The sequence below is a fragment of the Apteryx rowi genome, unplaced genomic scaffold (genome assembly GCF_003343035.1).
Source record: "Apteryx rowi isolate R43461 unplaced genomic scaffold, aptRow1 scaffold_0, whole genome shotgun sequence".
Classification (NCBI taxonomy): Eukaryota; Metazoa; Chordata; class Aves; order Apterygiformes; family Apterygidae; genus Apteryx; species Apteryx rowi.
This window is the reverse complement of record NW_020447195.1, coordinates 3,668,073-3,681,198: the sequence shown is the minus strand read 5'-3', so window position 1 is coordinate 3,681,198 and position 13,126 is coordinate 3,668,073. Positions and strand designations below refer to the sequence as shown.

The window sequence follows — 13,126 nt, the reverse complement described above, 5'->3', positions numbered from 1 at the left end:
CAGGCTGCTTGGTCGCGTGACTCCCCTCTTGCGGGGGGACACCGTGACCAGCGGCCTCCATGGGGCCCCTGCTGGGGGGAGCAGGGCCGCTGGAACGCCGGTGGCCGCTCCGGCCACGGGAGCAGCCGTTCTCCCGGCCCCCACGTGGCCCCTCGGCGCAGCAGGCTGCCGCCCTCTGCGAAGCCAAAGTCGTGTGGAGAAGCGGGATGTTGGTGCAGGCTTCCCCCTTCCCGGAGCGATTCCGAGCCCTGGCGGTCTCGGCCAAGCTGGCGGCGAGCGGAAGGCTGCAGGCCCGTTCCCACCGAAACTAAAGGTCAAATTTGTATGGATTTTGGTGCAAGAGCGGTTTCCCTGGGGAAAGCAGGACTCGCCGCCTCACCCAGCCTTGCCTCTTCCTCCTCCGGCCGGGTCGCCGTGTTGCGTCTGTACCAGTGCAACCGTTCCCATGGCGATGGGCCGCGACATCGCAGCCACGGGCAATAGCCGCCTCGGACGACGGTTTCGCTGCACCACTGGAGCTGTGCGGGGCTGGGACTTGGGCGGGAGATCTCCCCAAAAAGCCAGCCCCCTCGACCCTGCCGAACCCTGCGGATGAGTCAGGGAGCAGCAGCCGCCTCTGAGTCAGCGGGAGCTGGAGCGGCCGGGYGCGCTGGCGAGCGTCGCGGCCTCCCGCTCCCGTCACCTCTGCTTATCGCGCTTCCCCAGGCGCTCTTGAAACAGGCTGAGGTTTCTCCTCCAGAGCCTTGCCCCCGTTCCCCTGCTCCTGCCTGCTGCATTGATAACTTGCCGTGGCGGGGGAAACAAAGCAGTTTTGCTCCAAAAAAGGCTGTGGGTGTTGTCTGGTTGGCAAAGGGTGTCTGCCTCGTTCCTTCTGTATTAGCGATGGGTGAGCAATGCTGGCGCGCGTGGCCCGTAAAACGCTCTGGAGCGCTTTGTGAAGGAGGCTGCATGAAGGCAAGGTCGTGCTGCAGCTCGCTGTTGTGCATGAGCGTTGTTAGGAATGCCTGGGACATGAATCCTCTCGGAGGGTGAATAGTGAGGATGAAAGTGCTTGTTTAAACACAAAATATTTCAGTGAAAAGCAAAGAAAATTTAAAGTAAAGCTCAGTTTATTTCTGGCAAAAAGTGGGGTGTATTTATTTATTTGCAGGGCCTTAAGAATTGCACTTGTCCATACAGATATGTCTATTGTATGTCTGTCTGCCAGCGGATGGCATTGATGGTACGGTTTGACATGTGTGGTGGSGGCAGTTACTGCTGTAGATGAGGGGAATGGGGAACTGAAACGGTCGTCCGTTCCTTGATGTAAAATCGTCCGGCGTGGAGAGCTTTTCTGCGATTACTGAGGCACTGCACCAATTCTTGTCTCGTGCCTTGATGTCAAGCCCTGCTCTGTTTGATGCGCGTTTGGCTCTCTTGCATCACTCTGAGTAATTTCTCTGGAAGCAGTGGGGATGGTGTTTGGTGTGACCGCGCAGGGCTGCGTTGCTCTGCTCAGCCTTAGGGAGGGAGGTGTTCTTGTTAAAATGAATCATAGCATCAATATCTACGCTTGATGCCTCAGAGGTTGAGTGATGTGAATGGCAGTCTGTTTCCGCAAATGCCAAAGCTCTGATATCAACGATGCTAAAAAATGCTCACCTCAACATTCAGTTACTCTCGTTGCTGTTTTCCCTATCCCCAAAACAGCTATGTGCTGGGATTAAAAGCCAGAGGGAATCTTAAGAGGTCTGCAAGCTGGACTCTTCCCACCGCCTGTGGTGCTGTCACGTAGCAATTCTGTGTGCTGGTTTGTTTGGTTGGCTGGTTGGCGTTTTTCACTAAACACTATGGCTCAGCAATTCCTGCCAAATTTGAGAAGAGTTTTCTCCAGGTTGTGCAAAGCATCCGGAACAAAAAGTAGAACTTGTCCAAACTACAGCTTTTTCTTTGTTTTTGCAATCTTGAAGATGAGTTAATCCCTAATGCAGCTAATGAGTTCTTCACTTGGAAAATGTCACCATTTTTCAGGGGGAAAACAGGCTCATCACCAAAAAGTAAAGATGGCTTTGAACTTTTTCATATGCTCACTACAAAGCCATCAGTGGAGGATTTTGCTTTCACATGAAGAAGGATTTAAACCTGAAAACTAACAGAACACCCCTGAAATGAAATCACAGTCTCTGTGTGTAAAAGTTTCACTACACCCTTTCGCTCCTTCTGCAAAAAGTACAGTCAGCTTCTACCAGGTTTTATGTGTAATGTTATTTGTTCATGAGAAGCGCTGTCTCATGTAGTGTAGGAGTTAGAGAAAATGCTGGAAAAGTTATTTGAATATTTAAGTGAAACACTCTTTGCCTCTGACACATACTGATCTTTGCCCAAGAGTGAACAGACAGTGCAAATTAATCTAAAACTGTGGAGCCTTTTCAAATATTTTCTGCCAAATGCATTGAAATCTTTAAAAAAAAAAAGCATATAAAAATCCTCATTGTATTTTGCATGTTTTTGCATAATGACAAGTATTGTTCAGCCCCAGGCTAGGGAACCCACAACAGCACGGCAGCTGATGTGTTGTACCTTGAGGGGTCTGTCCCAGGCCATTTGGCATGACTCTGCCCTCCGCCACCGCTGGCGTTAAGAACCTGATGGGATGGTGGGACGAGATCAGGACTGGGCTCAGGAATGCCTAGGGGAATTCTGCTGTTGCCTAGAAAAAGACCTATGCGCTGCCATTGGAGACAGTTTGCAAAACTGAGAATCTCTGAAAATGGAGGGCTTTTTTTGCACTAGGAGAGAGTGGTGGACTGAATGCTTACTAGTTATTCTGAATGTTATAATCCCTCTTTGGCCATAGTGTTCCTTGAGCTGGGATTGGGAAGTGATTGACTGTAAGCATAGGGCTGGATCCCTTCTATCTCTCTTCCTTTTCTAACAAATATTTGTGATTGATTGTATTTTCTGATCATCTGGTGCTTCCTCATGTGAATCCTGTAACCAGAATTTGTTGACATGATATGGAGCCAAACAAATCATCACACAGAACTGACTTTTTCATTCAAGAGCTTGAATTCAGCTTTGGTTTCATTAAGCCTTTTTTGGCTGGACTTTGCTGTATAAGAAAGGGTTTTTTTTGGTTTTTGTTTTTCCTTTCACCAAAACCTGCTTCTCAACCTTTTAGTTTTATGTAGTCCTATTTGGAACTGGTTTAGTGATGTGATGGTCTCAGTCCAGCTCCTTGTTGACAAAAGTTGACCAAAATCACACCACCCCAATCGGTGCTAACGGTATCTTTGGCAGAATCAGCAGAGAGGTCAGCAATTAAACGGGCGGAGAGGCTGAAGTGTCTTCTCACCTTTGCAGATGATCCCTCTAGGTCAGGGTTTGGGTAGCAGGAGGCAGACAGGGCAGTGTGGAGAAGTTTGCACTGCTGTGGTCCATGCTGCATCTGCTTTGAGCACTTGAGCTTCCCTGGCTGTTAATCCAGTATTTTTCATGAGCATTAATTGCAGTTAAAAATAATTAAGCAAATCTAATATTTACCTATTGCCAGATCGCATCCAGTTTATAAATATGCTTTTTTTTTTTAATCCATGATTGCTCAGCTTCTGTAGTAATATTTATAGTCTTAAAGAGACCCTTCTTTTTCCAGAAGAACCGACTCCACATAAAATCAACAGCCCACCCTCTGGAGTTACATACGCTCATGATGTCTTGGACTGTGGCCTCAAGCCATGCCCCCTGGCTTTTTCTAGCCTTTCTGCAGATCCCATGGGCAGATATGGACAGCCAGATAGCATAGGGACAACACCTACGCACCCTGCAAATGCTGCAGGGGCCTCTGCTCCGAGCCCTAGGATTGAAATTACTCCATATCATGAACTGATTCATTCAGGGGGTCCCTTCCGCAGCAGAGACACAGATCTTTTGGTAGAACATCAGTCAAACTCAGCTACCACTAGCCCCAGGGTTACCCTGCCTGTCCCTGGCTTTGAGGGCTACAGAGAACCGCTGTGTTTGAGCCCAGCTAGTAGCGGCTCATCTGCAAGTTTCATTTCAGAGACAAATTTCTCTCCTTACACATCACCATGTGTTTCACCAAATAATGGTCCTAGTGATGACCTTTGTCCACAGTTTCAAAACATCCATACTCATTATTCTCCTAGAACCTCTCCAATAATGTCACCACGAACAAGCATCACGGAGGAAACCTGCTTGGGACAACATTCACCATCACCCCGTCCCAACTCAAGATCTTCATCACCAGGTGCAAAACGGAGGTACTCTTGCACTGAGCTCTACAATACTCAGCCGCCTTCCACTTCTCCACGACAGTCAAGGACCCCCTCTCCACAATCCTCTCCTCGCATCCCTTTGAGAGAAGACAGCTCTTCAGTTACTTACACGCAGTTGCCCAGCGCTTCTATTTCCATGGATGCTATGAGCAGCCTTCCTACGGATCCTTCTTGTGGTGTTCCCACGAAAATTTGGAAAACCAGCCCTGATCCTTCATCGATGCCTTCCCACAAAAACAGCATTCCATGTCACGTCTTTCAGACTGTTGACTTCCATGGGCCTTGTGAGCAGGAGGACAGGAGAAACTCAGCCCCAGAATCGATTTTGTTGGTACCTCCATCTTGGACAAAGCAACTGATGCCTGCCATACCTCTCTGCAGGTATGTAACACTTCTTGTGCTTGTGTGTTTTCTTATCTCATGAAGCCCTCTGTCATGTGTGATGACTCCTAGGGAGTGTTTCCTTGGGCAGATCATCCTGCAGAACAGGGCTAAATGTTCAGGGATGGCAGTGATTGTGCCATGGTGCTCTGTGAACCCAATATATTATGATTCTGAGATAAATCTGGGTTTGGAAGAAACATCAGGAAAGTTGTTCATTGATGCCACAATATACAACAAATTTACCTCAGTTTGCCAAACTATTTGTCTAAAAAGCAAATTCCAGGCAGCCTTTGACAAAGGTCAGGCACTCTCACTCTGTCCTAACACTTTAAATAAAATAGTTTGATTGCTATTCTAAATTCAGTGAATATGTCACTGAGAAATTTCCTTCAAGGATGAAAATGCAGTAAATATTTCCTGATTCAAAATAGAGCATACTGCTCCAAGTCAGACTGAACATTCATTCAACCCCTAGTGATTTATTGTTGCTTGTTAATTTGTTAATTGTCATTTAACCAAGATCTCAGTCGCTTGCACTACCCTCGTCTACTCCCTCTATTGTCTGACGCTGGCACTAGAGACACCCGGCAGCACATGCAGGTTTGGACCCTGCTCGCCTCAGATCTGCCAGGATAGTGGTTTCCAAACTTGTGACTCCACTTCCAATTGCAACTGGAACCCTGTCAGCCCTCTCGTCGGCAAGGTTATCCCCACGCTGAGGTTATCCCATGCTGCTCCGGACCTAGTAAACACAAATTGCAAGCAAAAGAACATGGGCCATGACTTTCCATGGTTAGTTAGAGCAGTCTTGGCGGCAGTTTATACTAATAAGGTAATGGCTGGTTAAAATCCACTGCAAGTTCTAATTGTGCTTTTTAACGTATTCGTTTCATGTGATAAACTCTTGTGCATTTTGATAACAGGAAAACTAATATCAGGTAAGAATATATAGCATTTTATTCTTGTTCATCTTGTTATTTATAGAAATCATAAATTTTATTTTAAAATAGTCTTTTTAAGGAAACAATTTATGCAACTGGTAAGTAATGGTGAATGGAGATAATATTTCACAATATATGTTAGCTATGATCAAAGTTTAAGATGCACAACAAAAGTTAAATAAAAGAGGGGGGAATCTTTGAAATAACTTTACCACTACAGACACTTCTATTGAAGAATAGGGAGTTCCCTTGCTTCTGCGAGGAGAGAGGCCCATAGAAAACATTGTGTCCATCCTGAATTTCAGCGAAATTTGTAATCAAAGGTGATTAGGACAGCATATTCTCACTGAAATTAATAGCGAGCTCCTGGTCACTTCAGCGAGAGCAGGAGAGCAGCYGCAGGGGGGTACCTGGAGGAAGAGCAGAGCAGGGCTTTGAGAAATAAAGTGCCAGCAGGGTGTCAGACTGTGTGATCTCGCCCTGCCCAGCTTGCCCGTGCAGTCGCTCCCGCCGCTCGAGTGGCCGCTCTCCAGCCAGTCTGGCTCTTACGAGTTACGGATCGAAGTGCAGCCGAAGCCCCACCACCGCGCGCACTATGAGACGGAGGGAAGTCGGGGGGCGGTCAAGGCACCGACCGGAGGTCATCCCGTCGTCCAGGTAAGGGACTGGAGAATACTTGGATAGCAGTGAAGTTGGGGATGAGATCATTTTTGAAAATTTCGCTTGGGGATGACCCTGAGAAGGGGGGAGCATGTGCATCTGGGTGTGTTTGTAAACAGGCCTAAAGTGTTTCGAGTTGAACGGTGGTGAATTTCTAGAAGCTTGGAAGCTTGGCTTGGATTAGTCTATGAAAGCTTAGAAATGTAGCCAAGATATTTGCCATCTTTTCTGTGCTAGATGTTAAACCTCCTGTGATTGAACTCTGTCATAAGTTGTCCAGCTGTGCTGAACTCCAGCTGCACCCGTTCTGTTTTGGAAACGCTCCTCTGTGTCGCTGCAGACTTTTCGTGAGGTTCAAAATGTGCAAGCGTCGAGCCTGGCTTTCCAGCTCAGCTTTAGCACAGCGTCCTATCCAAACTGAGATTTAAAATAAATAGTAGATTGTGTTAGGTGTGAAGCACCAGGGGCGAATGAAGGTGTCAGCCCTGCTCCTCTAGGTCCCTTCAGCGCAAGTCGGTGCAAAAGGGAGGCGCTACGGGTGTTTTGACCCTGTCTGATCCTTGGCTCCCTTCTGTTGCCTACAGCCAAGCAGAACAAGACTCTTCTACATCCTTTCAGAGTTTAAGAGAAGGCAAGGCAACCTTCATTAACCTTACCGGGAGATGGACTAGCAGTGAATTGATGGATTTTAAACTGCAATTTCCCCACAGTTAGTAACAGAGCCCGCACACAGCCCACTCGCTGACCCCTGGCTCAGGGGCTTCCCCGTCGGGTCAGGCCGTGCCACATGGGATGGCTGCAGTCACCAGCTGTTCTGTCTCTGCCGTCGCGCCGGCTGCTTTAGTCCCTGCTCCCAGCAGTCGCTGAATTGACGTAATCCAAAAGCGAGCCGTCTTCAGGGCAGGCTGCATCGGAGGTTGTGCAGACCTTTGGAATAGTTTGGGAAATGAATTTCAAAATTATCTTAGGCTAACCAAGCATTTTTTGCACAGTAGTGTAGTGTCCTCCCTCTTCTTATTTGTGCCTCAGGGGCTTTCAAAACCTGATTTCTCTTCTTGTACCCCAATCGGCTCCTTTTTATTTCATTGAAGTATCAAGAGTGAGCTCACCAATGTAAAAGAGAGGAGAATGTGGCCAAGTGTTTTTCTACACAGTGAGAAGTCTTTGCTTACACAAGGGGGTTGGGAAGCTCAGTTAGCTGAAATGAATCCTTTGTATATCATACTGTGAACTAGTTTTATTTTTCCAGTGAAATTTCTCTTTATGCCCCCTCYGCCTTTGCTAGTCATCTTTTTCCTGCGTTTGCATTTTTTTCATAGCTCCTCTTCCTTTTCCTCCCTTTTTTTCTCTCCCAGATAGGTAGCAGAACTTCTGATTTTAAGCCTGTTTAAGTTTAGGTCAGAGAATTTCACCTGTGTATAATTCGGGCACTCAGCACATTCCTTTTGGTTGATACATAACTTGCTGACACAGGGTCCTCCCTCGCGTGCAGTTCTGCTCGTCATCTGTGGCAACACTGCCTTCTTCTGATGTCTGGATATATGACGCCGATAGGAAATCTCTGCAGTAGCTGTAGTGGTGGTGTGATAAGGACAACTTAATTACGCAGCAGCGAGGATGGCTTCAAAGAAAATTTTGGTGGCCTCTCTAAAGCTGTATATACAGAGAGGGTCATGTTTGCTGGCTTCGTAACCCTAGAGAGAAAGGGTGAGAGAGTTTCAGCAGGAGCTCGCTCGTGAATCGGGTTGATGTCACGACAGAAACAACTGCAAGTGGTGAACAAGCTGCAAACTGACAGTGGTGGAGGTAACCAAATTTGGCCCTTTGCTGACCTGAAAGGTGAATGAACTGAACCATTAGTGTGTTACAGAAGGTGGAGGGCTTCTCCTTCATCATGGCAAGTTTTATGTAAAATAATGATTGCRTAGCTGAACTGTGTTCATTTGGGGCCACATCAGTCTTTTCACTCGTTTCCTCCTGATTTCAGCTAGTACCATTCAGGAAGTAAAGCCACACTTTTGACCGGGGTTGCAAGGTGCTATTGTGATATTACTAGTAATGATGTACAGCAACTGCACGCAGCAACCACAGCTACAACTTTTATTAAGTGAAGTTAGGGTGCATCCTACACATGCTCCAGTCGCAATCGTGACTTGCCATGGCAAGGCTGAGCCAGGAAAACATTTAAGCCTATGCTTAATTTTAAGCATGTGATCAATACCACTAATTTCACTGGTTGATCTGTGCTTAACATCAAACATATGTTAAATGTTCCCCTGCAGGCTAAGCCCCTTTTAAAATCAAGCCATAAATTGTTAAATCAATGAGTTTGTTTACTTTGGTAGGGCTGGACTTATGCGTATGGACTGGATATTTGAGTAAAGGGTGCAGGATAATAATAAAACTCATTGATTTAACAAGTGATCACATTTGATATACTTTAATATATACAATCTTTTTAGTTTATGAATCTGACAAACTCGTAACCCACTGTGGTGTGTTGCAGCCACATGGATACATGAACTACATGGCCAGTCAGCGCTTACTCATTTCTCAGTGCGCTTACAAACTTGTATCATTTACCTTCCCAAGATATTCCTATCAACAGGATGTTTATTGCAATGAAGGAGTGTCTTGTGACATGGGGAAATAAAAGTGCTTTATTTCCTTCCCGTAATCAATATCAATTAGAGAGGGATTTATATTTTCAGTTGGAGACAGGAACTGATATTCCTAGTTTTATCATAATTTACCATCAGGCTTAAGGATCTTGAACTGTAAATTCAAAGATGCACGTTAAAGACTCCCAAGCAGATGTGCCTCCGCACAGCTGTGCCTGCATATGGGGAAAATATAGACAGTTTCTTTATGGAGGTTTATTATAAACATGGAAGTATTCATTGGATTTGTGTTCATTTTAACATAACAAGGTTCATATGGGTACAATGCAATGAGATAGTTGCACCTGTATGGTTTATGACATCTGAAACTTATGAAGGCTAGTAAAATCTCAAGTTTTCATGTCATAAAAGTTATTTGGCTCCAAGTTTTTTTATTATTATTATTATTATTTCCCCTTAGTGAATTTCAACTTTTGTGTTTTTGTCAAGTTCAAGCAGTACAAAAATAGACAAAACGAAACAGGCAAACATCCATTTTTAAATAGTAGATGCTGTGTTGAGGAAAGTGCAGGAGTTAAAGGCAACTGGTTGCAATGAAATGAAATGAGTTTTCAACAAGATCTATTAATTCCCAGTGCCCTTGCAGGGAATGGTGCTGCTTACCTGGGGATGACCAGGCTGTAGCTCTCCTGCAGGCTACAAACCTTCACTAGAGACTCATGGCACCTTGGAAATGATGGAGACTGGAATCCACCATCCTTGGAATTTTTTGGAGTGCTAGGACCTCTCCGTACCAAATCCCTTGAATTCAGTGCTCTCTCTTAAATCCTTGCACTTAAGTACTGAGAAGCCAAACTCATCCAGAGTGGGAGAATCCCATCAAAGCAGTGTGATTTATACTACAGCTGAATGCCTCATTCATGTTTTACAACCACTTTTGATAGAATGCGATTCCAGCATTTTGATTAACTTCTCTAAAATATTATCTGGTTCTTAAATTTTCCTGACAGCTTCCCTTTAAATTAATCCTCCATGTGACTCATTATCCAGCTGAACCTTCTGCAGGAGAAAGTGTTGGCTAGTTTTTGCAGCGTGGTGTTGACCTGCAATATTTATTTTTTGAAAACTGTGTTTTGCATGTGAGTTTCTTCTTTTGGGTGCTCTGAAGCTACAGACCAGCAGATCTCATATCCTCCAGGCCTTATCTTGTGGTTTATCTTTCTGATGCTGCTTCCTCTTCTTCACGTGTCTAGCCCCGAGAGCTTGTGCACAAGACTCTGCACCAGTTCTGCACTCGCAGCATGGCAGAAGGAGAGTCTGGTTAAACCAAAACCTCTGGTTAGGTGGTCCATGCAGAAGAGGGCATTTACTACTTTGTTTACCTGGGCAGAAGGAAGAGAGAAGCCCATGTAATGTTCACACTGTCTAACTTTAGAGTCCACCCAGAGCTGCACAGAGAAACGTAGACTCCCAATTTAGGTGTTCTGAATCACTCTTGGGAGGAAACTGCAGCTTGCTATTAACTATAGAGGAGCTGGGCTTCTATTTTAGGGACCGAAGTTGAATGCCAATGTTTAGACAGTGTGAGTATCCCCTAGATGTTAAGTCACTGAAAACAGCAAGGAAATCCGGTGTAGCAAGGACAAAGCTGAAGTTTACATATACCTATCGCTTTGCAGGTCCGCTCAGTGACTGAGACCGCAGAGGGGGGTAGGCACGATTCCTTCTTTCTAACTCTTTCAGCAAATTAGAGGGACAGCTGTTATTTGTACTACAGCTGCCCCAGTCAAAGCTCTGAAAGAGGCTGTCCTCCATGAACAGCAGAGATTGCTCCTGCATCAAGAGCTTATGGATAAAACTGGGATTGAGATGGCAATCCAAAACCAAACCTAGTTCTATCCAAGTTTGCCCAGCAGCAGACTCCCTGTCCAGAGGGGTAAAAATCTCCATCTCTGCTTGCTTTTAGGCAAACATCTGCTAGGAAGGACATGGATATATTTGAATTCTGCTTGGGACAGGAGAGATGAGCTAGAGGATCCCTTGAGATCTCTCCCAGCACTATTTTCAATAATCTTTCCAAGAACTCCCACCACTCAGAAGATATTAACATTTTGGGGTTGTTGGCATTGCTCACTCTCCCACAGTCCCGTTCCCCTTGACATGTGATAGCACTTGAGTCATGCTGGATGCTGGCATGGGCGTCCTTTTCCTCATACTGCCCACAGGAAAATGTTGAAATAAGACCTCTTCCCTCTGTTACCTCCCAAAAAGGAGGAGAGAGACAGAGGATCCTGAACAGAGATTTTAATTTCCTCAGCAAAGTTTCTTCTATCTTTGAACTGTTTAAGACAGTGCTGAGAAGAAAAGACCTTCTCAGTAGCAAAGGTTGGGTTTGGAGGAGCTTCACCCATGGTCAAGCAGAGTCTATGGTCACTTAAAAGCCATATAAATATTATTTTGAAGACTTCCATTAAATTTAGTGGTTCTGGTTTTGTGCTTTGCATGAAGCCAATTTTTTTTCAAAGCACTCAAACATGTGGAAATGATGTTTCACACAATTGTGTGACATTTCAGGGAGTTGTAAGCAGAGCCCTTGTCCTTCCCTAGAAGCAAGTGGGAGTGAAAGGAAATGCTTTTAAAGAGGATAGGCTGTTGCTTTATGCAAATGACTGTCCACATACTCTGGATAATTGGATCTGTACTTGTTTCATTAGAAGTGTGTTGCAGTTACACATGTGTTGCAGCCCACGTGTACAGTTGACACAGACCCATTTCACGTGATAATTTTCCCCCATTCTGAATTCCTCAGGGCTCCTTGGAGAGGAAGGTGCTCAGTAAATGTATGATTTACTGCTGGATTTGCCCAGTATAACTGGGAGCAGTGACACAGGGCATCAAGTTCAGCTGTGCATCTGGCATGGACTATAAAGAGGTGGAGGTATATGATTTTGTTAAAACGTAGCTGAATTCTCATAAACAAAGTCTTGGGGTAAAGGAGTACATACAGGATTCCTTATTTTTACTTATTGTTACTACTTCCCCCACCCCCATTTTTTTCCGTCTGTGTGTTTTGGACTTATTTTGCTGTACACAATCCTCAAGGAAGCTGTTTTTCTGCACAGCTCTTCAGCATAGTAATTTGTAGTAATTTTCTCAAAGGAACATGCCCAGCTCTGGCATTTTGTTTTTTATTGCCGTCTCAGCAAATCTTTCCCCTGAGGTATTGCTTTGCTAATGTATCTTTATAAAAGGCTCAAATACTTCTGCATGAAAAGCAGTACATAAGTAACCATTGACCTCCTCGAATCTCTCACTTCTCTCATATTCACTGTATTGTTAACTCCATTTTTCATCGGAGACCTTGGTGGTTTTTTTTTTTTTTCCACTGCCAGATAATCTAATCAATTCAGTGCAATCTGAGGTGGCAATTTTCGAAAGCAGTTAAGGACGTGAGCCACTCGGGCCCCCAGTTTCCAAAGGCATCGCTCTGTTCGTGGCGCGAGGCCAGAACGATGCAGACAACCAGCTGAACCCATGACGCGCCCTGCATCCACGACCACCTGATTCGTGGGGGGCAAATTCCTCCCTAGAGGCCTCCCGTGGGGCTTGGACGTTTGCACCTTCCCGCGGGCGGAAGGGAGGGAAATGGGAGCCGGCGCGACGCGGCGATGGGCCGTGCCCTGGCTCGGCGCCGGGGAAGGCTGCGCCGGGAGCAGCGGAGGTCGGCGCCGTCTCAAAAAGCCGGCGCGGTGGCTCGCGTTTTTGGATAGGGGCGGGAGGACGAGTCGACGGTGGCACTGCTGCCGCCCGCCTTTACGCACCAGCTCGGCGGCTTCGGCGCTTCCCCAGGAAGCGGGGGAGCTGCGTGCGGGCCCTCCCGGCCGCGGCGCTCAGCCCGGCAGCCCCGCCGGGGGCCTCGGGAAGGTGAACGCCACGGGAGAAACGGGGTGGCGTGGCTGGGGCAGGAGGGACCTTTTCCCTTCGAGCTGGACCTCAGGGCTCCTCCTTCCCCCYGTTCGCCCCTCGCAGCAGGAGGAGGTGAAATCTCGGGTGGACCCTGCCCGCACCCCAGGTCCTAAAACCACCCGGGAGCGTTACTTAGCAAAAGCTCTGGTGACACAGGTGTCTCAGACGTCAGTGAGGTCCTTGGTCTTCTCTGTTCTGGGTGTACAAGGTAGCAGAAGCTGTTGCCAGTTCCTCCATGGGAGAGGTTTTGGAGCAGTAACCTCCAGCGGGGCAGCGATGG

The 13,126-nt window shown here is 46.5% G+C and overlaps 1 protein-coding gene across 2 annotated transcripts in view; it reads left to right on the top strand.

The window, feature by feature from the left end:
• The first annotated feature begins 3,612 nt into the window (after positions 1 to 3,612).
• NFATC2 (nuclear factor of activated T cells 2) overlaps positions 3,613 to 13,126 on the top strand; it is an 84,143-nt gene continuing 74,629 nt past the window's right edge. Inside the window, exons 1-2 of one of the 2 annotated variants that reach the window (XM_026088757.1) lie at positions 3,613 to 4,655; positions 6,088 to 6,256. In XM_026088757.1, coding sequence (XP_025944542.1) covers positions 3,751 to 4,655; positions 6,088 to 6,256 — 1,074 coding nt within the window. In that variant the 5' untranslated portion in view covers positions 3,613 to 3,750. The remainder of the gene's footprint in view (positions 4,656 to 6,087; positions 6,257 to 13,126) is intronic. The other variant, XM_026088675.1, reaches the window with a different exon arrangement.